The 26959-nt window shown below is 42.6% G+C and overlaps 1 protein-coding gene and 1 non-coding gene across 3 annotated transcripts; both read left to right on the top strand.

Annotated features, from left to right (window-relative positions):
* Nucleotides 1–810: 810 nt before the first annotated feature.
* On the top strand, nucleotides 811–26959 carry hp1bp3 (heterochromatin protein 1, binding protein 3). 2 transcript variants are annotated; one of them, XM_067970665.1, is made up of 12 exons: nucleotides 811–1084; nucleotides 4566–4656; nucleotides 9204–9348; nucleotides 12286–12439; nucleotides 14335–14478; nucleotides 16150–16233; nucleotides 17741–17895; nucleotides 18622–18712; nucleotides 19209–19368; nucleotides 23128–23239; nucleotides 24962–25108; nucleotides 25719–26959. In XM_067970665.1, the coding sequence occupies exons 2-12, from the start codon at nucleotides 4590–4592 to the stop codon at nucleotides 25993–25995; spliced, it is 1536 nt and encodes a 511-aa protein (XP_067826766.1). In that variant the 5' UTR covers nucleotides 811–1084; nucleotides 4566–4589; the 3' UTR covers nucleotides 25996–26959. The 2 variants fall into 2 exon arrangements, with proteins under 2 accessions (XP_067826766.1, XP_067826765.1); XM_067970664.1 differs by having other exon boundaries at nucleotides 4554–4656.
* Nucleotides 15619–15721, top strand: LOC137301225 (U6 spliceosomal RNA). The gene has a single exon (XR_010958248.1). It is a non-coding gene; the product is annotated as a U6 spliceosomal RNA (small nuclear RNA).

Below are 26959 nucleotides of genomic sequence, written 5' to 3'. Positions count from 1 at the left end.
CACATTATCTGGAACATGTTGACGTGGTGGTCATTTCATTGGACGTTTCAAATCTAAACAGTGTAACCTGATAGGTGGCGGTTGCTTGCTTGGTTTACACGGCGGTTAGAGATACCACAGGGGGCCTTGTTTATAATGAAGAAACCGCACCTCTTGGCCCAGATTGCTCATTTAAATTAAAATCAGAACAAAGAAACAAAACTATTTTAATGAAGTTTGTATTTTTCCGTTAGAACCCCTTGATAAAAAAATTAAACAGCAGGCTGTTTGCAGCAGACTCTGTGCTCTAATCAGGCTCCTTAAAAATTACTGGAGTCTATTTGACCGTTTCCCTCCGGGGCAGCCGCTGTCATCTTCACGATCCGGCTCTTTTTCCTTTCCTTCCTGTTCTTAAATAATTGTAAACAATTTTACAACACCAAGTTATAGTCCAGCAATTTTATTTTAAATTCACAAGCTTTCGGAGGCTTCCTCCTTCGTCAGGTGAACGATGTGAAAATTAAATAAGATCTCAGGAGCTCTAATACACCTTTTCGCTGTTTACCCAACTGGTTGAGCTTTAAATATCTACCACACCAAAAAAAAACCACAGACGCCATTTTTCGTGTGGCCAAAAAAAAATTAGTAAAATCTAATGGGACGGGAAGCGTTTGAAATTGGCGCGCCATCTTTGTGAGGGGCAAAAATCCACCGGCCGTCATCTTTGAGAGGGGCCAAAAAAAGCCCTCGGCCGCCATCTTTGTGAGGGGGCAAAAAATCCCTCTGCCACCAGCTTTCTGAGGGGCAAAGCCCTCCGCCGCCATCTTTGAGAGGGGTAAAACGGGGAGGAAAATAAACGGTCACTGGGAAAAGCACGCGGAATTTTAAAAATTATAATAATTCCGGACGGGCTAATCTCAAATCCCCGCGTGTTGATTTTTGCGCCAGGGGCCTGGTTTGTAATTTAGAGCTGGGTTTACGTTTTTGTTTTTGTTTGAATCTCTCGCACGCACCGTCAGTTGGGTGACGGTGTTTCCGGCCGGAGGCAGGTAGGGTGAAGAGGCGCCAGAGCTGGAGCGGGGAGCGGAGGTGAACGGCGATAAAGGTAAGGAGAGAGAGCCTGCAATAATAGGCGCGCCAATCCCTCATCGCCGCGGAGACGTCCGGCGGCTGGTGTGCGTGCAAATAAATAGGCCGGGACTCGGAGCGGCGAGCGGGCGGCCGGCCGGCCGGCCGGAGTCGGAGGCTGTAAATGTTTATTATTTTTTTTTTGGAGCGCCATTTTGAGGTTCGGGTTTTAATCTGGAAGGGGGTTGGGTGCATTTCTCCATCAACCCCAACCCCACCCCCTCTCCAAACCCTTTTAAATTAAAAAAAAAGTGCAAATACATCCCGTTTGTTGCTTGTCCTGCGTTTCTGTTGCGAAGCGTGGCGCTGTGTGCGGCTGGGAGGGAGTTTTGGGGGCGTGTGTGTGAGGTTTGATGAGTTGGTTATTTGAGGAGTTTGTGCGGGGTTTATTTTTTGCATTGAATGAACGCACTTGTTTGCTTTTGCCGAGGTGCTGCACGGTGGGATTGCACTGAGCATGCGCCACTGGCAGCAACTGGGGTCTCTTTCCCCCCCCCCCCCCCTCTCCGGATGAAGCTTCCCGCCTCCCCAAGGCGCAGGGGCACTTCAGGCTCCTCTTTTTCCAGTGTTTTGAAGCATTAATCCGGACAGTCAGAGCTCTTGAGCTGCAGGCTTTGTGGAAACTCCATTTTATGTTTCTTGCACCACAAGGAGCTTTAGGGTAAGGAAGCGAGAATATGCATCGTTGTGCATTGTTATACCTGTCATCTCAGTCACATGCACTGTGCCATTCCGGTTTTTTCATCCAATTTGACATCTGATTTCCTTTGAAACTTTAGATTTCTTTGGCATAATGTAAATCAAATGAAGCCTTAAGCAACGTTTATTTGTGTCAAGTTCCTTCAGCTTAATATAACTTAAGGGGCTCAAGTTGCAATTTTTTTTCATTCTCGAGATGTGCCATTTATTGTCCATCCTTACTTGCCTTGATTTAATGCAATTGTGTGGCTTGCTAGGACGCTTCAGGGCATGATGGGCCGAATGGCCTCTTTCTGTACTCTATGATTGAAGAGTCACATATAGGCCAGACTGGGTAAATTCGGCAGGTTTCCTTCTCTAAATAACATTGGTGAATCATTTTGGGTTTTCACAGCAATCTCCAGGGGTTACTGGATAGCAATCAGGCACAGGAATCCTGCTAGATGTTTCTCTCCTTCCACCCCAAGGACTACTAAGACCAATTTCACTTGCTGTACCAACAGAGCATAGGCCATGGAATCCACCCCAAGAGCTATTTTACTGCTAACCCGCTGAAGTTGGGGGAGGAGACAGCTATAAAGTTGATAGTGCTCACGTTAGGCAACTAATACCTCTCCTGTATCTGAATCAGAAACATGCAGATGTTGGAAACTGACACTTCCTGCGCACTTAATAGTTTTTTCTAATTCTGTGCAAATTCCTAAGGACTGTCATGCCAAGCTTCCTTTGTTCATGTATATTTATTTAGACTCTTTAATAGCACTATATTTTGGGGATAATAAGCCCTGTACCAAAAATATCAATAAAATTGTCCCTGCTCTCCCCATTTTTGAACATATTCTGGATTGTGTGAATGTGGCTAAGGCAGGATTATTGAAGCTTCCGTTCTGGCCAACAAATGTTGAAACTGTGTTCAATCAACTTTGTGAAACCTGTATGGTGTCACCTGCATGTCAGGTAAATGTCTACTCCTGTTTGCCTACACTGAATATCAGTGTTTCATGTGAAAGTATTTTGGTGATGGCAGAACTTGTTTGCATGACTGCATGCACTTTGAACTAACAAAAGATTTTTAAAAAATTAATTCTTGGGATATGGACATCGCTGTCGAGGCTGGTGTTCATTGCCCATCCCTTGCCCTGTGAAGATGGTGGTGGGCCATCATCTTGAATCACTGCAGTCCACGTTTGTGGCAGTTTGATCTAACTGGGTGGCTTGCTTGGCCACTTCAGAGGGCAGTTAAGAGTCAACCACATTGGTGTGGGACTGGAGTCACGTATAGGCCACACCGGGTAAGGACGGCAGGTTTCCTGCCCTGAAGGACATTAATGAACCAGTTAGGTTTTTACAACAATCCGACAGCTTCATGGTCACTTTTACTGATAACAGCTTTTTATTTCCAGATTTAAAAAAAAACTAAATTCAAATTCTCAGTCTGCCTGGTGGGATTTGAGCTCACATTATCTGGAATGTTAGTCCAGGCCTCTGGATTACTAGTTCATTAACATAAGCACTATGCTACACTATCCTCAATAATTCAGAGAGGGTGGAGGAAAATGAACAGTTATTTGGGGAGTTTCTGCAGGGTTTTTTTGTGCCTTTGAATGGATGCGTTTGTTTGCTTTTGTTGAGGTGCTTGGCGGTGAGGTTGTACTGAGCATGCACCACTTGCAGCAACTGGGACTCCCTCCCCTGGATGTCAACTGAAGTCTCTTTCCTCCCACCCCACCCCCCCGACCCAAGGCACAGGGGCATTTAGGCTTCTCTTTACAATTAAACAGGGTAGTCTCAACTATTTAAGGGGTAAAAATCGGACGTCTCAATTCTTTCACCTTTGCAGTAATATGAATGTTCTAATTGATACTTAGACTTTTACTGAGGAAGGAGGAAGCCTCCGAAAGCTTGTAGATTTCAAATAAAATCGTTGGACTATAACTTGGTGTTGTAAAATTGTTTACAATTGTCAACCCCAGTCCATCACCGGCGTCTCCACATCATACTTAGACTTTACTTTGTTTGTTGGGACTCAGCTGTGTGCAGTGACATCGAAGAAATATGTCACGGTGTTATTGTTTGTCATTGTTATCTCAGTAACAGATGGGAAGATTTCATCCAATTTCAGTAAATTTTCTCAAATTTGTTTCATCAGAGTTTGCATCTAAAAGGATTGAATACTAACCTCTAATCGCAGAAATGGTCAGTTTGAGAAACTTGGCAAACCTGTCATTTAATTTTACTCTTACAAATCCAGGGTTTGTAGGTTTTTTTAAAAGGTTACCCTAAACCCTATTGAATTGATCACTCCATCTAATTATCATAACAAAAGATATGACTATCATCTAACAGCTCAATCTGACAAGTGAGTCTTCAGATTTAAAGTTTGATCCACTTTTGTTAATCAGAGTCGATGCAACAAGGAAGTGCATTTTATATTAGCTGATTTTTCAGTTAGGGTTATTTGAATTATCTACTTTTTTTTTGTTTTAAATCGTTTTATTCAATCATAAAACCCCAGTTAAACTACTCTATACAGTGCGCTGAAAGAGTCACTGGAAGTGTTGGACTTACTGCACAACAATAGTTGATGTTCACTGACTCACTAAACTGGGCAGCTGCGGGGTCAAAGTGTTCCAGCCCTTCTGTTACGTTATCTGTTCCCTGTCCGTTATTGTTACTGAATTTTATTTTGCCAGCTTTGCAGAATTTTGTGTTCACAATAGTGTTTTGGCTGAACCTATATTCTATAGTCTCTTTAACAGGTCGTTGAGAATAACTTTGCAGACATGCCTATTCGACGGAATGCTAGTCCCTCTGCACAGGAGACTCCTGCAAGAAACAAGCCTACTGCAGGTACAGGTCATGTTAAACCTTGCTTCTGATATAGTGAGTGCTGGTCTTAGTGGTAGAGGTCGCAAGTGAGGAAGTTGCTGTTAAAGTAACTTTGACGAGTTGCTGAAGTGCATTCTGTTTGTATATACTGAGGGCACAGATAGACACGTGGCAGTACAATACCTTAGCTGTTACAGAAACATGGCTTAAAGAGGGGCAGGAATGGCAGCTCAACGTTCCTAGTTACAGGATTTTCAGATGAGATAGAGAAGGGGATAAAAAAGAAGGGGGGGTGGCAGTTTTGGTTAAATAAACAATTACAGCTGTGAAGAGGGATGATATGTTAGGTTCATTAAATGAGGCCATATGGGTTGAGCTAAGGAACAAAAAAGGGGCAGTCACACTACTGGAAGTGTACTATAGACCCCCCCCCCCCCCCCCGCCCAAAAACAGTCAAAGGGAGATAGAAGAGCAAATATGTAGGCAAATTTCTGAGAAGTGCCAAAACAGTAGGGGAGTAATAGGGGATTTCAACTACCCTAATATTAACTAGGACGCACACAGTGTGAAGGGTATATAGGGTGCAAAATTATTCAATTGCATTCAGGAGAACTTTTTTAGCCAGCGATCTCAGGGGCATTCCACTTCTACCATTCAAGCCCAACAAGAGAGGGGGCAGTTCTGGATTTAGTTTTAGGAAATGAGGCTGGGCAGGTGGAAGGAATATCTGTGGGAGAGCATTTTGGTGGTAGTGATCATAATTCAGTTAGTTTTAGCATAGTTATGGAAAAGGACAGAGAATAGAACAGGAGTTAAAGTTCTCAATTGGGGAAAAATCACTTCTAAGCTGAGAAGTGATTTAGCAAAAGTGGACTGGAAACAGCTACTTGAAGGTAAATCAATGTCAGAGGCATTCAAGGGGAAGATTCAAGGGGTGCAGAGCAAACATGTTCTCACAAAGAAAAAGGCTGGGGCTGCCAAATGTAGAGCCCCTTGGATGTCAAGGAGCATACACGGTAAGATAAGGCAGAAAAGGAAAGCTTATGTCAGACACTGAGAACTCAATACTGCAGAAAGCCTATAGGAGCCTAGGGGTTCCGCAGGGCTCAGTACTAGGTCCCTTGCTTTTTGTGATATATATTAATGATTTGGACTTAAATGTAGGGGGCATGATTAAGAAGTTTGCGGATGATACAAAAATTGGCCATGTGGCTAATAGTGAGGAGGAAAGCTGTAGACTGCAGGAAGATATCAATGGACTGGTGAGGTGGGCAGAAAAGTGGCAAATGGAATTCAATTCGGAGAAGTATGAGGTAATGCATTTGGGGAGGGCAAACAAGGCAAGGGAGTACACAATAAAAAGGAGAATGCTGAAAGGTGTAGAGGAAGTGAGGGACCTTGGAGTGCATGTCCACAGATCCCTGAAGGCAGCAGGACGGGTAGATAAGGTGGTTAAGAAGGCATATGGAATACTTTCCTTTATTAGCCGAGGCATTGAATATAAGAGCAGGGAAGTTATGCTGGAACTGTATAAAACATTGGTTGGGCCACAGCTTGAATACTGTGTACAGTTCTGGTCACCACATTTCAGGAAGGATGTAATTGCACTAGAGAGGGTACAGAGGTGATTTACGAGGATGTTGCCAGGACTGGAGGATTTTAGCTATGAGGAAAGATTGGATAGACTGGGGTTGTTCTCTTTGAGACAGAGGAGGCTGAGGGGAGATTTAATTGAGGTGTACAAAATTATGACGGGCCTAGATAGAGTGGATGGGAAGGTCCTATTTCCCTTAGCAGAGAGGTCAATAACCAGGGGGCATAGATATAAAGTGATTGGTCGAAGGATTAGAGGGGAGCTGAGGAAAAAAATTTTCACCCAGAGGGTGGTCGGGGTCTGGAACTCACTGCCTGAAAGGGTGGTAGAGGCAGAAACTGTCGACTCATTTAAAAAGTACCTGGATGTGCACCTGAAGTTCCGTGACCTACAGGGCTACGAACCAAGTGCTGGAAAGTGGGATTAGGCTGGGTGGCTCATTTTTGGCCAGCGTGGCCACGATGGGCTAAATGGCCTCCTGTGCTGTAAATTTTCTATGATTCTATACTGCAGCCACATTGCTCCAGTGGTGGAGGGGTTGGTATTTTGTGGCAAGAGGGTTGATCAGGCAAACTGCTCTGTCCTGGATGGTATCGAGCTTCTTGAGTATTGTTAATGTTTGCACCCATCTTAGTGAGTGGTGAATATTCCATTGCACTTTTTAACTTGAACCCGGTAGATAGTGGAGAGGCTTGTGTTGGGGGGTCAGGAGGTGAACCACTTGTCACAAAGTACCTAACCTCTGCCCTACTGTTGTAGCTATGGTGCTAATGTGGGCTGTCCAATTAAGCTTCTGGTCAATGGTGATCTCCAATATATTAATGGTAATGGTGGTGCTGTCTAAAGTCAGAGGGATATACCTGGGCTTCCTCTTGTTCATGATGGCCATCACTTGGATGGTTATGTGGTACGAATGTTGGCTGCTCCATTATTGGAGGAGTTGTGAATGGTGCTAGGCATTGGAATTGTTGGCAAATGGCCTCGGCATGGGATCATCGATGTAGCAATTGAAGATAGTTGGGCCTAGGATGCTGCCCCAAGGAACTCGGCAGCGATGTCCTGAAGCTGTGATGTTTGGCCTCTGACAACCATGACAGTCTTCCTTTTGCATCAGATATGACTTCAGTCACTGGAGTTTTCCCTTTGACCCCCATTGACCTCGGTTTTGCTCGGGCTCCCTGATGCCATACTCAGTTGAATGGTGCCTTGATGTCGAGGGCAGCGGTTCTCGCTGTCCTGGCATTCAACTCTTGCATCCATGTCTCGATTTAAGGCTGAGGTTTGGAGCACTGGTGAGTAGGTAGCACTTGATAGGACTGTTGATTACTCCATCTATTACTGTATTGATGATTAGGAGGAGACCGAAACGGTGGTAATCCAATTGGATTGGCTAGGTTTCTACATTCTGTCAAAAAGCCAGGATCGAACATTCAGATTTCCTAAAAGGAAACTGTTCTAGGGTAAACTAATTTAATAATGGATTAGTTTAGTTGCAAATAGTGGAAAATCCATCAAATTCTACTCTTCAGGCACGTACCTTATCCCATGTTGCACTGCAGAGTGTATGTTGAGGCGTGTTGCAGTATAATTCAGGTATGAAGTCACTTAGGTAAGAGATGTGAGACTCTCCAGGTGGACCACTTGGGATTGTTTTAACCTTCATTTCTAGTTTAGAAATGTTGACAATCAGAGAGAATCTACTCTCCCAACCTGTCTTTGGGCTCGAGAGACTCTGGTTTCCTTGGCCAGACAGCGATGTGGAGTTCTGCTTTGCTGCGTTTTAAGTGAGTACCAGAGCATTGGCTCTGCTAAACTGCTCCTAAGTGCACTGGACTTGAATAAGTGGGGTGTGTCCCTGTGATATTCTGGATTGGGGAAACATAATTTCTTGGCTTATTCCAGAGACATAATTACTATGATTGGTATCTACATTTCATAGAATAGAATCATAGAATGGTTACAGCACAGAAGAGGTCATTCGGCCTTTCGAGCCTGTGCCGGCTCTTTGTAAGAGCAATCCAGTTAGTCCCATTGCCCTGCTCTTTCCCTGTAGCCCTTCAATTTTTTTCCCCTTCAAATATTTGTCCAATTTCTTTTTGAAAGCAATGATTGAATCTGCATCCACCACCCTTTCAGACAATGCATTCCAGATCACAACTACTCGCTGCGTAAAAAAAAGTTTTTCCTCACGTCGCCTTTGGTTCTTTTGCCAATTGCCTTAAATCTGTGTCCTTTCAGCCAATGGGAACAGTTTCTCTTTTATTTACTTTATCTAAACCAGTCATGATTTTGAACATTTCTATCAGATCTCCTCTCAACCTTCTCTGCTGTAAGGAGAACAACCCCAGCTTCTCCAGTCTATGCATGAAACTGAAGTCCCTCATCCCTGGAACCATTCTAGTAAATCTTTTCTGCACCTTTTCTAAGGCCTTCACATCCTTCATAAAGTGCGATGCCCAGAATTGGACACAATACTCCAGTTGTGGCTGAACCAGTGTTTTATAAAGGTTCAACATAACCGCCTTGCTTTTGTACTCCATGCCTCTATAAAGCCCAGGATCCCTTATGCATTTTTAACCGCTTTCTCAACCTGTCCTGCCACCTTCAAAGATTTGTGCACGCATATCCCAGGTCTCTCTGTTCCTGCACCCCCTTTAAAATTGTACCATTTTGTTTATATTGCTTCTTCTCATTCTTCCTGCCAAAATGTATCACTTCGCACTTCTCTGCACTAAATTTCATCTGCCATGTGTCCGCCCATTCCACCAGCCTGACTATGTCCTCTTGAAGACTATCACTATCCTCACTGTTCACTACACTTCCAAGTTTTGTGTCATATGCACATTTTGAAATTGTGTCCTGTACACCCAAGTCCAAATCATTAATATATATAAAAAAAGCAGACACCTGGCCGACAAAAAAGACTTGCTCAGATTTCAGGTTTAGAATAATTACCCTTTTTCTTCACATTAAGATGCTGATGTGACTTCTGAAGAATCTGTGTCAGCAGAGGAGGAACCAGAAAATGACACTTCAGCCCAAGAGGAGGAAAAGAAAGAAGCAGAAAAAAGTGGTGATGAAGAGAAAGAAACCAAATCTTCAGAGGAGCCTAAAAAGGAGTACGTGTGACCATGTCAATTCAAAAATGTTGTACACATTTAAATTGTAATGGTAACATGCTAGGGAATCTGAATGATTTGTTTTCACAGTATAGACTCTGGTTGTTATTGTTGCCATGGCATACTTCAGACAGAACAGAAGTGTCTTTATTGTTCAAAGTCTTCAGCTTTGTTTTTCCTCAGTCTTAACATTTTAGCAGAACGAGAGTTTATTATTTGTTTCTGCTCATGTAGTTTTCCCCACCCCTAAGGTTCCCCCCTAAACTTGCATCTTTCTCTAGTTTCTCTCTTATCTCCCCTCATGCCCTCTCAGCTCATCTTGACCATGAGACCCACCTCCTGCTCCTTCGACCGTTTTCCCCAAACTGCTGACTACCCAACTTCCCTTCTTGGCCTCCATGTTAGCTGATATTGTTAACTGTTCCCTCTCCTCAGGAACTGTCCCCTTCCTCTTCAAATCTGCCATCATCAGTCCCCTCCTCAAAAAACCCACCCTTGGCCCCTCTGTCCTTGCAAACTAACGCCCCTCTCCAGCCTCCCTTTCCTCTCACGTCCTTGAACGTGGTGTTGTCTCCCAAATCCGTGCCCAGCTTTCCTGCAACTCCATGTTTGAATCCCGCCAATCAGGTTACCGCCCCTGCCGCAATACTGAAACGGCCCCTATCAAAGTCATGTGACTATGGTAAACTATCCCTTCTCATCCTTCTTGACCTGTCTGCAGCCTTTAACACGGTTGACCACACCATCCTCCTCCAACGCCTCTCCTCCGTCTTCCAGCTGGGTGAGACTGCGCTCGCCTATTTCCATTCTTATCTATCCAGTTGTAGCCAGAGAATCACCTGCAATGGCTTCTCTTCGTGCTCCCGCACCATTACTTCTGGAGTCCCCCAAGAATCTATCCTTGGCCCGATCCTATTCTCATCTACATGCTGTCCCTTGGCGACATCATCAGGTTCCACATATTCGCAGTGACACCCAGCTGTATCTCACCATCACCTCTCTCAATCCTTCTACTGTCTCTCATTTTTCGCACTGCTTGTCCGACATCCAGCACCAGAGGAGAAAAAATTGCCTCCAACTAAATACTGGGAAGACCGAAGCCATCATCTTTGGTCGCTGCTGCAAACTCTGTTCCCCAGCCACTGACTCCATCCCTCTCCCTGGGCCACTGTCTGAGGCTGACCCAGACCGTTCGCAACCTTGGCATCCTATTTAATGCTGAGATCAGCTTCCGACCGCATATCCTCTTCATTACCAAGATCGCCTACTTCCAGTTCCGTAACGTCGCCCGTTTCCGCCCCTGCCTCAGCTCATCCACGCCTTTGTTACCTCTAGAGTCAACTATTCCAATACTCTCCTGGCTGGCCTCCCATCTTCCACCCTCAATAAACTTGGGCTCATCCAAAACTCTGCTGCCTGTATCCTAACTCACACCAAATCGCATTCACCCATCACCCCAGTGCTCGCTGACCTACATTGGCTTCCGGTCCGGGAACACCTCAGTTTTAAAATTCTCATCCTTGTTTTCAAATCCCTCCGTTGCCTCGCCCCTCCCTATCTCTGTAACTACCCCCAGCCTTACAACCCTCCAAGATCTCTGCACTCCAATTCTTACCTCTTGCGCATCTCCGATTTTAATTGCTCCATCATTGGCGGCCGTGCCTTCTGCTCCCTAGGCCCTGAACTCTGGAATTCACTCCTTAAACCCTTCTGCCTTTCTCCATCTCTCTCCTCTAAGACGCTCCTTAAAACCTACCTCTTTGACCAAGCCTTTGGTCACCTGCCCTAATATCTCATGTGGCTCAGTGTCAAATTTTGTTTGATAACACTCGAGTGAAGCGCCTTGTGACGTTTTACTATGTTAAAGGCACTACATAAATGCAAGTTGTTGTAAATGGGTACGTTGAGGTGAATGCAAGAGAGTAGTGGGAAACTTAAGCGTGGAGAAAAAATAGAATGGAGCCAATAAGAACCAGCTGAGCGCGAAGAATGGAAGTGTAGAGGGAGATGGCATGAAAATGGGACTGTAAAATCAGCCACTAGAGGCTGATTTTATACAGGCAACAAGGGCTGTATAGCCTGTCTGTATGCTAAAGCAGCCAAGGAAAGAATGGAGTACCCAAAATGCAACATTTATAGGTTGGACACTGAACAGAAGCATTCAGGACACCTTGAAAAGAACATAATGTTGGTTTGGAGGAAGAGATGGGAATATCAAGTTCAGGGACAGCACATCTATGTTGCCACTGCTCTGCTCTTTCTTCACTCCTCCCAGCCCCTGGCAATCATGTACGAAACAGTTAATGTGCATCAGTTGAACAAGGTTATTTGGGCTTAGCATGAAAACTCAGTTTCAGTCCAACTCAGATGATGGATCTGATGACCAATTTAAAATGTTAATGATGTGGACTTCAGTTCTGTAAAAGCTGGAGCTGTTAAGATTCTGCAGATTCCCGTCCTCAGCAGCAGGCCATAGGGGTAACTTGGTTAAATTCATAGTTGTAATCATTGTGCTGATCTACAGTGAAACTTGTGTCTGCCAAGCCGAGTTATAACACTGTCACCTCTTGGTCAGAAGATTGTCCATGTGAGCACCTGACAGCCCAGTGCAGTTTGGGGGAAGGTCTGCACTATTGGTCTTTCCAATGAGATGTTGAATCAAGGTCCCATCTGCCTGTTCCCTTGGTTCTGGTGGACATTGAAGATCCCATGGCACTATCTGAAGGAGAGCAACGAGTTCTGGCGACATTGATCCCTCAACCAAAAACAGATCGTGGTCATTTCTTTCAATGAAGTTTGTAATTTGGTGAATATGAAGTGCTTTGCGGCATTCAAGAGGTCCAATAAGATGTTGTATAAAGGAGAAATTAAAATCTTTCCTAGAGAATGTTACATAGTGAATAGCACTAAAGTGTTGTGATTTGTGATCTGTTGCAGGGAAAAAGAACCAACCAAGGATAAGAAGATTAAAAAGACCATTCCATCCTGGGCTACGTTGTCCGCTAGTCAACTGGCTCGAGTGCAGAAAAATTCTCAGATGACTGCTACTGCACGACCAAAAATGGATGCCATTGTCATAGAAGCTATCAAGGTAGATGATGGAAAATCTCTTGTAGCTGTAGTTCAAGTAATCTTTCATTTAAGTTTTCTCAAATCACCCTTTACTTTTTTTTACTTGAACATTTAGATCATAAGGATAGGCATTTACGCTCCTTTTTAAGAAAAGGAAACTAACTTTTGTGTTTTTTTTAAGAAAAGGAAGTATGATTAAAGCCCATATTCTGTTGATGGCAATTTCCATAACACTGTTAACCTGCAAGTTTCTGTGTTGGCTCAGTGGTAGCCTTCTAATCTCTGAGTCAGAAGGTCGTGGGTTGAAACCCTGGAGGCTTGAGCACATGTTCCAAGGTGGAGAGGCGGAGGGAATTTCAGAGCATAGGGCCTAGGTGGCTGAAGGCACTGCCAGCAATAGTGCAGCAAGTGGGATATACCAAAGGCCAGAGTTAGAATAGCGGAGAGTTCGATTGGGATTATAGGGATAGAGGAGGTTATAGATCCGGGTGGGGGTGCTGCCATGAAGGGATTTAAACACGAGTGAGAATTTTGACTTTGAGGCATTGAGGTACCGGGAGCCAATGTAGGTCATCGAGAATAGGGTGATGGGTGAGCGGGATAAGATACATGCAGCAGAGTTTTGAAGGGTAGAGGATGGGAGGCAACTCAGGAGAGCGTTGGAATAGTCAAGTCTAGAGGTTTTAAAGACCTGAATTAAGGGTTTTCAGCAGCAGGTAACAGGGGTGACGGTGGCCAATGTTATGACGGTCTTTGTGATAGAGAATATATGGGGTTGGAAGCTCAGCTTGATGTTGAACACGCCGCTGAGGTTGCAAACAGTCTGGTTGAGCCTAGAACAGTGACTAGGGAGGGGACTGATTTGGTGGCATGGGTACAGCGTTTGTGACTGGGCTGAAGACGTTGGTTTCAGTCTTGTCAATGTTTAAAACTTCTTGTCAAAAATGTACATTGAAGTTGATGCTGATTGAAAATGTGCTTGCTTCCATTATATGACTTGGAGGATATAGTGTTCCTTAAGTACTGGGCTATACTATGACTGTAGACAACTGAGACTAACTCTTCTGTTATTTTCAACTTTTTCTCCATTGAAAGAAAGAGAACTTGCATTTATATAGTGTCTTTAACATCCTCAGTAAGTCCCAAAGCGCTTTACAGCCAATGACCTATGTTTAAAGTATTGTCACTGTTGTAATGAAGGCAAATGCTGCACCCAATTTGTGCACAGCAAAGTTCCACAAACAGCAGAGAGATAAATGTCCAGATAAACTGTTCTAGTGGTGGTGCTGGAGGAGAAATATTGACCAGGATACTGGAAGATATCCCCAGCGATTCTTCGGAGTACCTCTGACAGTGCAGCACTCTCTCAGTACTGCACTGAAGTGTCCACCTAGATTTTGAGCTCAAGCCTTTGGATTGGGGCTTAAACCCATGGCCCTCTGACTCGGGTGAGTGTTAACACTGAGCCAAGACTGAGACGTTACCATTAAGAATAAAACTCAAGGCCAAGCAACTGTTGTTGGATAAAAATTAGGAGTGGTGTCCTTTGCTGATTTCACCCCGGCTGAAGTCTGTGAGCTCAGCATAGAGTTGAAATCAAACCGTGGACTTTCTAGTCTGTGTAACAGTTACAGATAATCTTTCCCAACTTGTAAGCAGGAACGATGCATCTGAATGTTGGCACAGGTTTTAAAAATCCCAAATGAAATGTTCAAATAGTCTGGCTTGGTGGCCCACTGCTGTATGCTGATTATCAGCCATGTACGGTATATTGCAACATTTACACATGCTGTTCAATCAAGTTAGTAATTTGGTTAAAACAAAATATCCTCCGTGTAAGGTGACTATTGTAGTGAGAATAGTTTCAAACTTGCAAATGGGAACATTTAAAACTTACTCAGTCTCTCTCTTCAGGCTTGTTTTCAGAAGTCTGGTGCTTCCGTTGTCGCCATACGGAAATATATCATCAACAAGTATCCATCACTAGAACTGGAGCGCAGGGGATATATACTAAAGCAAGCCTTAAAACGGGAGCTACAACGGGGTGCTATCAAACAGGTAATCATTAGTAGGTTATTTTATGGAACTGATAAGTGATTTTTTTTCCTCCCAACAATATCAATGAAAATGAAGTGAAATATCGAGGCTACTAGATAAGTAGGAGTGGATTCCAATCTGGTAATGTAATTACTGGATGGTGAAGTTTCAACACCACAGAAAGATGGAATCTCTTTTTTCCCTCTCTTTTTCTAACTTTTTCTCTTTTCTCTATCTTTCTTTCTCTCTGTTTCTCTTTTTTTATTCACTCCCCTTTTCTATCTTTCTCTCTATTTCCCTTTCTGTCTTTCCAAAATAGTGAGGCAATTCTGCCACCTTATAAAGCATTGGTGCGACCGGACCTAGAATACTGTGTACAGTTCTGGTCGTCACAGTACAAAAAGGATATTGCAGCTATTGAAAGGGTACACAAGAGAGCAACTGGAATGATTGGAGGGATTGTATTATGAGGAGCGATTATGTATATTGGGATGTGCTCACTGCACAAGAGAAGGTTGAGAGGTGATATGATTTCTGTTTTTAGGATTCTAAAGGAACTAGATAATGTAAACCATGAGAAGCTATTTCACCTTGTTCAAACCAGTAGAACTGGAAGACTCAGCCTACACTTGAAGCAGGGTAAATTCAAAACTAATCTGCAGAAATATTATTTCAATGAGAGAGGTCAATCTATGGAACAGACTTCCAAGGGAGACAGTGGAAGCGGTTCGTATTGATTCAAATGCAAATTAGATTGATTTCTTTCAGAAAATAACATTTTGGGATACAGTACATGAGTAATTTGAGACATGTTAAATGTAGCATGTTGGGAAGAACAGGTGACTTTGGACTTAAGGTTCCCAAAGCTTGCCACCACTGGAGGTTTTCCTCATGTCATGTCTGGGTCTGTTGTGGACTAATTGATGGAGATTGATTACTATGATTAGTCAGCAACTCCATTATCATTGTATCATGCAACTACCAGGATGGTAGAAGGCGAACTAGATGGACCTTGGTCTTTTTTCGTCTGTCTCTCTTTTTTTCCTCTCTTCTTCCCCTCTCCCAGTTTCAATGGTGCTATGTACTGAGTCTCAACCCATTCCCTACTAGGCAGTGGTTCAAAGCACTAAACTGCCCACATTAGGCACTTGAGAGTCTTAAGATGTCATGAGAATCAGCAGTCCGTATTGGAATGATACAATGTAGATTAGCATGGCCTCTGCTCAAGGATGACAGACAAAAGAATGGCAGAGGTCAATGGAATCTCACTGATACAGAGGGGGTGATGTTTGAAGGTTGATACATTGAGGCTTTGCTCTGCATCCAGCCAATGCTGTGCCTGACCTAGGTATGTTTGGTAGTACACGGTGTGAATGGTGGTCTATTCGGTCAGCAATGCTTTCCTTCATATTGATAAGTGCAATAGAAGTCTGAATTTCAGTGAAATTTTACTCCACTATGCTGAGATAGTGACTGTAAGAGATTTTACTTTGTGAAGAGTCTACCTTTGTGGGAGATTTTGCACTTTGGTGCATGGAGTGCCGAGCAAAAATATATTTGATGCCAGGCACTTGGATAAATCACTTCCTTGCAAGTGCATAACGGTATCACTGTTGAGCTTTGTTTGAACTTATTCACAACTTGATGCCTGTATGTAATGTAGAGTAATCTTGTATGTGTCCTTTTCTTCAGGTGAAGGGCAAAGGTGCTTCTGGAAGTTTTGTGGTTGTGTCAAATGCAGGAAAACACTCTCATAAATCCAAACAGGACAAAAAGGTAAAGAAATGGTTGTAACTGGTGTAAAAGTGGAATTAAAACTCTCTTCCGTGCTCTATGCGCATTTTTCTATCTCAGTAGCTGATGCCTTTAGCATTGTTCGTAGTCGGGTCGGGAGTGCAGTTGTGTTGTTTAGCCGGTGAGATACAGCTGTGCTTAGCCTGGCCTATCTCTTTAAGGTCACTGCTCCAGTCATTCCTGTGGGAAAGTAGTGTAACTAGGCAAATCCAAGTACTTGTAACTGTTCTAAATTCCTGATCCTTTATCTACTTGTAACATGCTGGCTCCAGGTCAGAAGAAGCCAGCATTAAATAACTGGCTTTCTTTCTCTTTTTAAGTTTTTTTGCATCTATAACATATTGGAAGCCTGGAGTGTGACGGGCGTGATAGAATTGTTGGGGTTCAATGGACACTGACAGGCCTACAGTACTTGCTTCATATTTCAGTCTATAGGACTGTCCATAATTTATGGTAAGGGCAGAGAGATTGAAAATGCATACCAAGCGTCCAAGAATGAGGCTCTTTTTGCTGAAGCATGTGTAAGTTACTTTCTAATCCTCTGGTCTGTTAAGTTAATTTCTTTGTTTCTAATATTGGGCTGGATATATTTTCACTGAGGAGGCATGTACTGGCCCATAATGCAGGCATTCATTTCACAACATTGTGTCTCTACATGGCATGCTTTTTAAATATTACATTATTCTGATCTCGCACGTGTTCTTTACATTCGTGCATTCATGTAGATGCCCAAGATTTTGTTGCCTTTATTAACCCACCATGTGGGTGAGGGTTTGCCATCACTTCAATATCCCAAACTATTTAAGGAAAGATGTGGAATTTTATTCTGAGCAGAATCAACTGTTAATGGTTCCATTGCTGTATAGTGTCAGCCCTGCTAAAATTCAGACCCTAATCTAACTGAAGATTTCAACATGTATGTCGAGCTTTAAACAACAACAGCTTGAATTTGTAAAGCACCTTTTAACATAAACAAAAGGGCACTTCACAGAAGACCACTGAAAACAGTTACTGAGGCATTTCTGCTGTAACCAAATTACCAAATGCATTTTGGTATATATTCAGAGGCAGCTATTGGCAGTAACTATTTGAATGGTACTTCAGTTATTACTATTATATTTTCCAGCTATTTTTGGCTCCATGTACAGTAGGATTCCTGCCATCAGAATTGGAGAATTTTAATCGGTAAGGTCCAGGTGATCTTTCATACTGTAAATGGACTTTTCTCCTTGGCATTAGCAGAAGTATTCAGAACTTTTTTGCTCTTTTTTTTCCATAAGTTTCTTGGCCAGGGTCCTTCCTCCATGATTCAGCTAATAGCCATATTGAAAACGTATTTCAGTACATCAGTATGCTTTTCCAGTTGGAGTAGGATCTTGATTGCCTCAAAATTTGCATATGGTACCACTGCACAGACAACTTAATATGGACTTTTTTTTCAAACAAAAGTTCTTCTTTTTGATCAAGCCTAGTATTCTTTTTTTAATAGAAAACCACTTCATCTGGACCGCCGGAGCAGCCAGTAAAACTGGAGGATGCTCTACCACTGGCCTTCACAAAGCTGTGTGAACCTAAAGAGGCATCATACAGTCTTATCAAGAAGTATCTTCTTCAATATTACCCCAAACTGAATGCTGAGAGCAGGTATGAAACTGCCGCATTGGTCTTTGCACAGTCAATAAAGGTTCATGTTAGCGTACTTCCCCAAGGCCACAACCAATGTGAAGCATCCTAAATCCCTGCTTCAAGATTCAGCCTGTAGACTGACTATTCTCTATCGTGATCTGCTTTTCATTCTCAAAGATCAGCTACTAAAGAAGAGAGGCAAAGCAGCAGTGTTGTGCATTATCAATATTTTAAAAATTCTTTTGGCCCACAGCATACAAGTTGGGCACTGATCAAATGGTGAGGTTTCACTTGTTTCCCAGAGGGAGATTTCTCTCTTTTTCTCTATCTCTTTCTCTTTGTTTCTCTCGTTCTTTCTTTGCTTCTCTCTTTGTTTCTGTTTTTTCTTTCTCTCCTTTCTTTCTTCTCTCTTTCTGTCCTTTCTTTTCCCTCCCTCTCCCTTTCAGCTGGAGCGCCATGAGAAGAACGCAAATAGAAATCAAACGACTTATGATCAAGAGCGGTACTTGTATATGTTACTTTGTATTAAATTTTGGCAGGAGCTTTTCCTCAGAAATCTGCCATCTTCTGAATATGCATTGGGCTGTTCAGTGAATTCAATTTCACTGCATGGCCTTAATGCTTTTAGATGTGGCTGCGGTGTCTCTTATCGAGTCACCTTTTTTGAGAACTTGACTTATTGTATTTGTATATAACTTTTTTCCCACACCAAAGGTTATCTTATTGTGTGTGCTTGATTTGCAGGCCCTATTTACTCAAACAGGCTTTGCAAAGAGCCGTAGATAAGGGTCAGCTGGAGCAGATCACTGGCAAGGGAGCATCGGGCACGTTCCAGGTAAGTACTGTGGATGCCAGACATGTGTAATAGGCAGCTCTTTAGGGCAGGGCAGGACTGTTGCCAGTTTGGGGTATATACATGATCCTGCTGCATTTAAATGGATTTTTTTCCCCACCATCCTTTGGCAAGTGTTTGGCAATCACTTAGTATTTTGCCCCTTGGGTCAGAATTCTATTAATTAGTTGGAATAAGTTACTGTAGACCGACATCCTGGATGCATTTGTTTAGTTGTAAATCTCGTCTGGCAATTCTCAGCTTGAACACGAGATGGAGCACTTCATGATAGTGGTCCACCTGAGGGAAAGGAAAATTGACATGGATCTGTAAAAGTGCATAAACTCCATGTCTGAGCAGCAAGGAGAATTCTGCACCCTGGCTCTACTTGCAGTACAGCGTGGAAGCTCGATGGCTGCAGATTATTTATTTGTAAAAGAAAAAAATGGACCCCAGAGACTAAGATCAAATTTACTGTTTAAATCTCCTCCCGTTGCAGCTCAAAAAGTCTGGAGACAAGCCGTTGTTAAGTGGGGGTCCATTTGAGGATGCAATTCTTAGTGCCATAACTGCTATGAATGAACCCAAAACCTGTTCAACCACAGCTCTTAAAAAATATGTCTCGGAGAAAGTCCCTGCAACAAATTCTAATTTTCAGAGTAAGTCACATGCCATCTTTTACATCTTTAATTTGTGTATTGTTTCATTGAAAAATTTTTAAAAATTGTCTTCTATGAGATGCCTGTTTTCTGGAAAACTGATAGCTTAATTATGAAAGCAACGTGAGCTTTTTGTGGGTTGTGGCTGCTGTATAGAGAGTTGGTACTCGTTTTTGCAGTTTTAACCAGGATATTTTTTGTTGCATCATATTGTAAATTATCTAGTGTTTTAATTAGTAAGTTAAATACCGCTAACTTGCAAAATGTTTGTTTTTCTGGTTTGTAACTAACTTTCAAACTGCTGTTGATCTGATATCTCTATTTAGTATAGAATTTTTATTATCCTGAAAGGTTTGCTTTTAATTCTGATTCATTTTAATAGCAAAGGACATGTTAGTCACAAGTAATATCTAGTAATGAATAAATTTAATTTTACATGGTACTTTATAATGCCATTAAACATCCGATGATGCTGGATCCTGCCAAACCAGTCCTGGATAAAATTCTAACCAGAGATGAAATGTTAACTTATGGGACAACCCACTATGTAACTTGTTGCAATGAAAGAATTGCAGTCTGCTTATTTGTGCATCTGGTTGAAAGTACAGCCCTGAAGAAATATGAAATTACAACAATTTTCACTTAGCTAGCTTCTTCAATGTAAAGAAACATCCCAAGATGTTTTACTAATGGGTGTAAGGAAATGAACACTGAGCCAGGAAGGGAGAGATTAGCAGAGGTGATTGAAAGCTCGGTGAGAGAGATAGTTTTGAGAAGGTTTTAAAGGTTAAAACGAAGACAGAGCATTCCAGAGAGTAGGATTGAGGCTGCTGATCGCTTTGCCACCGCTGGTGAGGTGGGGGGTGGAGAGAAATGTAAGAGGTCAGAGTCAGGGGGACAATGTCTTTGGGCAGGGAAAAAGACGGTGGGGCCGGGAGAAATTGCGTATATAGAGTGGGGCGGGGCCATGGAGCGATTTAAAAGTGATGAGAGAAACTTATGTAACTGGTCATTGTTTATAAATCTCATAACCATAACATTTTTCCTGAACTTTTTGCTTTGCTCTCTCACCCTGGTCGTTGCCTCTGGTATGGTCCTCATCTCCACTCCCTTAAGTCCAAGGGACGCAGACTTGAACATTTGTGGCGGACAACTGGTTTACCCATTCATTGCCAGATCTGGCTGGATCACATAAAGCACTATCGGGTCCTGCTCTCCGCTGCCAAAACTGCTCACTATTCCAGGATCATCCTTGAATGCAAAGTTAACCCCCGGTTTCTCTTCATTACAAACAGTTGTCTTAAACCCCTTTCCCCTACCCCCTCCACCTTCACCTTCAACGAAAAATGCGAGGAGCTCATGGACTTCTTTGTCACTAAGATTGACACCATCCGTTCAGCTGCCTCTGCTGCTTCCCTCCCTTCCCCTAGCCCACCAAGCCAAATTTCCCCGACCGTTCCCCCCTGCCCTAGCCCTGAACTCGCATCTTTCTCTAGTTTCTCTCCCATTTCCCCATATGCCCTCTCCGAGCTCATCCTGGTCATCAGACCCACCTCACAACCATCTCCCTTGACCCCTCCACTGTCTCTCATTTGTCACATTGCTTGTCCGACTGGATGAGCTAAAATTTCCTCCAACTAAATATTGGGCAGACTGAAGCCGTTGTTGTCGGTCCCCGCCGCAAACGCCGTTCCCTAGCCACCGACTCCATCCCTCTCCCTGACCACTGTCTGAAGCTGAATCAGACCATTCGCAACCTTGGCATCCTATTTGACCCTGAAATGAGCTTCCGACCACATATCTGCTCCATCACCAAGACCACTTCTACCTCCGTACCATCGCCCGTCTCTACCCCTGCCTCAGCTCATCTGCTGCTGAAACCCTCATTCACGCCTTTGTTCGCTCTAGACTGGACTATTCCAATGCCCTCCTGGCCGGCCTCCCATCTTCCACCATCCATAAACTTGAGCTCATCCAAAACTCTGCAGTCTGTATCCTAACTCGCACCAAGTCCTGTTCACCCCTCACCCCTGTGCTCGCTGATCTACATTGGCTCCCGGTCTGGGAATGCCTCGATTTTAAAAATTCTCATCCTTGTTTTCAAATTCCTCCATGGCCTCGCCCCTCCATATCTCTGTAACCTCCTCCAGCCCTACAACCCTCTGAGATCTCTGTTCCTCCAATTCTTGTCTCTTGCCCATCCCTGATTTTAATCGTTGCACCATTGGCGGCTGTGCCTTCAGCTGTCTAGGCCCTAAGCTCTGGAATTCCCACCCTACACCTCTCCGCCTCTCTACCTTTCTCTCCTCCTTTAACACACTGGTTAAAACCTTCCTCTTTGACTGTCCTAATACCTCCTTATGTGGCTCGGTGTCAAGTTTTGTTTGATAACGTTCCTGTGAAGCACCTTGTGTCATTTTACTATGTTAAAGACGCTATATTAATGCAAGTTGTTGTTGGAATAAATACAAGCCTTGGGGAAAGTTGCTTTATGCTAGCTGTAGCAAAAAGTGCAGTTTGGGATTTTGTTAAACCCATCACATGGTAAATCTTCCCCCTCTAGGTGTGAAGAATTTTAAATTGAGATATTCTTTCCAATTTCATTGAATTTTTTGTTTTTTACATGCTTCCCCCATTATTACTGCACTCATGCCTTTTCCCTCCCTCCCACATCCACTTGGGAGAGAGAGGGAAAAAAGAGACCCATAGCCAATTCAAGGCACCTTGGTCAGAAACTCTTCTCCAACTCCTGAAAAGCAATTCAGGCGAGCACCAGGAAGGTCCCAACCCACTGTTATCTGAAATCTTATCTTACCTTCCTTCTGCTGTGATCTCATTTTCCAAAATGTGTACAATGATGCCTTGAGTACAATAACGGCAAGGAGCTGGTCCTCACTACCACCTTCTGCATATACAACTCCACCCCCTGCCTACGTCTATCAGGCCCCATCGCCTCAAATCCACCTGCATGTTATCAATGTCTTAATAATTTTGAAGACCTGAATCAGATCTCCTCCAAGTCTTTGTCTCTTGAGCAAATCCAAACCCACAGCATGAACTCTTATCTCCATAATGCAATACACTTAGGCCAGGGATTATCCCTGTTGCCCTTCTCTGTACCTTCTCTAGAGTCACAATGTCCTTGAGGTAGGAGTATCAGAAAGTTGCACAATACTCCATATGATATCTCACCAGATAGTGAGATTTGGAATTCAATTTTTGAAATGAATGGAGGTGATTTTACATCTTGGGATTTTAAAATCGTGCTGGGTGAGGACGAGAAGGAGGGATGGAGATTAAAATGGTTTCCTTCTCCACAGAGTAGCAAGTGTTCAGAATAAAATCTCTGCAAAAGTGAATTCCATGCTGATTAATTCTTTAAAGAATATATGGTCATGAAAGGGTGTCAGCTTTTGTGGTCAAATTCTGTTATGTTATGGCTTTCATCTTGTTGCAACTCTATCATTTTTGGGATGCAGAAGCTAAAGTTGAAAAATGTTTGATATCCTGGAGCTTGAGGCTGGAGTGACATTTCTTTTGGAAGTAATTGTGATTCTCACCTTGAGAGCAAACAATTTGTAGAGTCCGTGATTATATAAACTAAGCATTCCTCTGAGAGGAATAGATTTGGTTGAGAGACCTTTTCTCATTCTGTACTTCCCCCCCCCCCCCCCCTCACACTATCGTAATGGAAATGCATGTAGAAATGTTAACTTTTAACATTACTATTTTGAGTGTCCTGTTTGCTGTTGTTTCCAGTGCATATGCTGAAGAGAACTCTGCAGAAATGTGAAAAAAATGGATGGATTGAACAGATTTCTGGGAAAGGATTCAGTGGCTCCTTCCAACTTTGTTTCCCGTTCTACCCCAGGCAAGGAAGCTTTTAATTAACAAAACATTTATCTAGAATTCATCCTATATTCTACTGGCCTTTACAGTTTTGATCATAGGGCTTGTATTGGCTGTTATCACCTCTGATATTTATTTGACCATTTTCTGTAGACATTCTGTTTCTCTTAAGTGAACATATGATTTCCATGGTTGACTTCATATTCAAAAACACCACTTCCTTATTCATTGAACCTTCACATACAAATAATGATAGTCATCTAAAGGGGGAAGGAAGGGTGGGGGAATCACATTGTCTTTAGGAGGTTTGTGTTATTTTGGCATGTCCAAAACCCAAGTTCATTTATTCCCATTGACTGTTGACCATCCAAAGGAAGTTTTTAATGTTACACTGAAAACAATGTAATTTGTAGTGTGCACTTCTTAGTTGTGTAAATGCTGTTTTTGATTTGACTATTTTGGTCTTGAACCCTACCAGTGTCACCACCTTGGCCAATATTTGCTCTTTTTGACACGTTAGTGTAATTGTTATAATTTGGGCTTTTAGAAGTTCAGTTTTCCTTCACTGGGTTCACAGCAGTCACTATAAGTGGACCATGTCGCTTACACTTTGTAAATTTTGCGTGATTTTCCCTGGCAGAGGTTGTGACCAGAGCTGCTAAATCCTGATGCACCCGAGTGTCAGAGTTAAGTTACTGACAGACGACAGCCCCTACCTTGAGATATTCTGAGGGATTCCTTCTGCACCATTTGTTCCACCGCAGTGAATTTCTTTACATATGGTAGGCCTTATTACAGATGGCTACACTAGTGTCTCCAGTTTTGGTGTGACTTGAGACATTTACAACTGTAGAAACCAGGTTTGTACCAGTTCTGCCTGATGTTAACCCTGTGCAGTAACTGACTTTCAGCAACATCTCAAGGTAGGGGCTGTCGTCTGTCAGTGACTTAATTCTGACACTCTTGGTGCATCAGGATTTATCAGCTCTGGGCACAACCTCTGCCAGAGAAAATCACGCAAAATTTACAAAGTGTAAGCGACATGGTCCACTTATAGTGACTGCTGGTAGTTAGTAAGTTATATAGTAGAAAGTATGTCCTTGTGGTGGTCACTCATAGCAGGATTCATCAAGGGAGGTTAGATTGTTCCACCCATGTCATGGCCACCTCTTGGGCCAACATGCAGAGGGTTTGTTCAGTATTTGCAAGGAGCTACCTGAAGTAATTGGCATGCTTTGACCAAGCAATGTTGTCTCAATTGGACAGCTCCGGACAAGTGCTTCAGTGATGTCACGTTCCATTCTTGTCTTTTTAGTGTTGCCAGTTCCTGTATTACTTTAGTATACTCCTATTTGTGGAGGTTGAACAAAATGTGAAATTATCTACAGTAGATAGGGTATTTCTCATCCTTTGAATTCTCACCTGCATGTAACTGTTCATTCCCATCTTACCCCATCATTCTTTCTGGTGTGCTGCTTGGAGCTGTTCACTTTTTGACATTTGTGTTCTCTGTTTTGGGATTTTTGTGAAGGGAAAATCTTATGATTACAGCCTTAAGTACTCTGAACCTTTTGATCATCCCTATTTGTGATAGTTGGCTGTCTAACTGCACAGTAACAGGATCGCCCAAGTCACTACAGGTTTTTCCCATATAGAACACTGGGAAAAATGTTGGCACTCAGCTTTCTTGGTGTTAAGCAAGTTGCCTTAATTGTGACTAAATATTGCCACCATTTTTCTTTAGTCCCAGTGTCCTTTTCCCAGAAAAACAGCATCAGAAAGAAGAGGAAGAATCTGAGGAAGAGGAGGAGGAAGAGGATGATGATGACGAAGAACAGTCCGAGTCAGAAGAGGAAGATTCTGACGATGATGAGCCACCATCTAAAAAAAGGTATACAAGTTTTGTTTACCACTGAAACAATTTTAATTTTGAGGAAGTAACTTTCTGCAAAAGTAAGGACTGTAAGTATAATCAACAAACCCCCATGTACAAGGCAGTGTACTCAGCTCATCGATTGTGATGTTAGATGTTGTAGAGTGCATCAGCGTTTGAAAGGGGCAAAGCCTCGGGTAAGAAGAAAAAAGTGGAAACGTTGGAGATCGGCAATAAAAAGAGGAAATACTAGAAATACACAGCAGGCCCCATCAGCACCTGAAAAGAGAAAGAAAGATATTAAAGTTTTGGGTATCAAACGTTTGTCGGAACGGTTCTGACAAAGGACCTCTACCTGAAACTTTAAATGTTTCTTTCCTTAACAGGTGCTGAAACTTTCTGAGGTTGTGCTGTAACCACGGACAGTCATTTAAACGATTCTTATGGCAGACAAGCGTTTTTTAAACGTTCTCTTCCGGATAAACTTTTGGTACAATTACATGAAATTGTTAGCTGCTTGGCAATACACTAGCAATAAAGGTATTGATAAATTTACAGATTTTCGCCATTTGACTTCAATTTATAGGTTGCTTCTATTAAATCTTATCTTGTTTACAATCTGAAACAGGCACAAGGCAGTTCCACGAGCCAAGGCCAAGCTGCAGAAACGAAAAGCTGCCAAGCCGAAGAAATCAGTCGCTGCTAAGAGGCGCACGCCTTCAAAGAAAGTGACAGCAAAAAAAACAGCTAAAAAGTCCAGGCCCTTGCCCGTGAAGTTGGCCAAAAAGCCAGCAACGCCTAAAAATCCTCGGCGTGGGTCTCCTAAAAAGTCTCCGGCAACCTCAAAAAAGGTGAAAGGACCTGCCAAGACCACCACAAGGCATTCACAGAGGCAGAGAAAGTAGCAACGGCAAAGCTGGAATGCGTTTCTTCGGTGGTGCATGTTTTTGTCATTTGAAACACGCCACGTGACACAATACTTTTCTGCAGCTAACCTAGAAAAAGTAGAAACTTATTTTTAGATAATTATGTAGAATGCTATTTTAGATAAGCTGTTGGACATCAGCAACTTGTTTTAAGAATGTTTTTTTTTAGTTTAATGGGTTTTAACACTTTATACTTAAGTGTGTGACCTTATGACAAAATTGTAGGCAACACACTCTGTTTTTACCTTTTAAGTGGGGAGCAAACGAAAATGCTGGTTGACTTAAATGGAAATCATGATTTTGGAAAATTCATTAGTTGCTGTAGTCTTTTTGAAAAGGTAACATCTGATCTCCATAGTTGATACAAACGTTTTGGCGGTGGGGAGATGGGGAATACATCCCCCTCCCCCCACCCACCCGAAACTACTTGGGAAAGGTTTATTTGTGCCATGGTGTAATGAGCTTTGACATTACTACCCAGCATTGGGTCATGAAAACTGAAGGAGAGAACTCTTAAAAATGAAGATTCAAAACAAAGCATTTTGGCATGTCTTGAGGTCAGGTATTACCTTAAGTTCATTAACATTGTTCAAAATCCCTGTATGATTTGTATTGGAGATCAGTGTAATGAAATTACCCTGTACACACTATGTGTATTGATGAATGTTGCTACTCTGTTTTACTTTTTGATAATTGCATTAATGTCAGATTTGTTGAAGTACAGTACTTGCATGCAGCACCATTTTGTTAAGCTTTTTTCTGTAATCTTGTCTCACTTAGTAAAAATACTGTACATTGTATATTGTTGTCAACAATCATTTACAGCTGGTCTTGTCCACAAGTTCACATGAATTGTTCCACCAAAGTTAGTTTTGGTTCTCCATCATTCCTGAAGTGATTTTACTGTTTATTTCTAATTTCATTAAAATGAACATCTTTTTTA

The sequence above is a fragment of the Heptranchias perlo genome, chromosome 32 (genome assembly GCF_035084215.1).
Source record: "Heptranchias perlo isolate sHepPer1 chromosome 32, sHepPer1.hap1, whole genome shotgun sequence".
In the NCBI taxonomy this organism is placed as follows: Eukaryota; Metazoa; Chordata; class Chondrichthyes; order Hexanchiformes; family Hexanchidae; genus Heptranchias; species Heptranchias perlo.
This window is presented reverse-complemented; position numbering and strand designations above follow the sequence as displayed.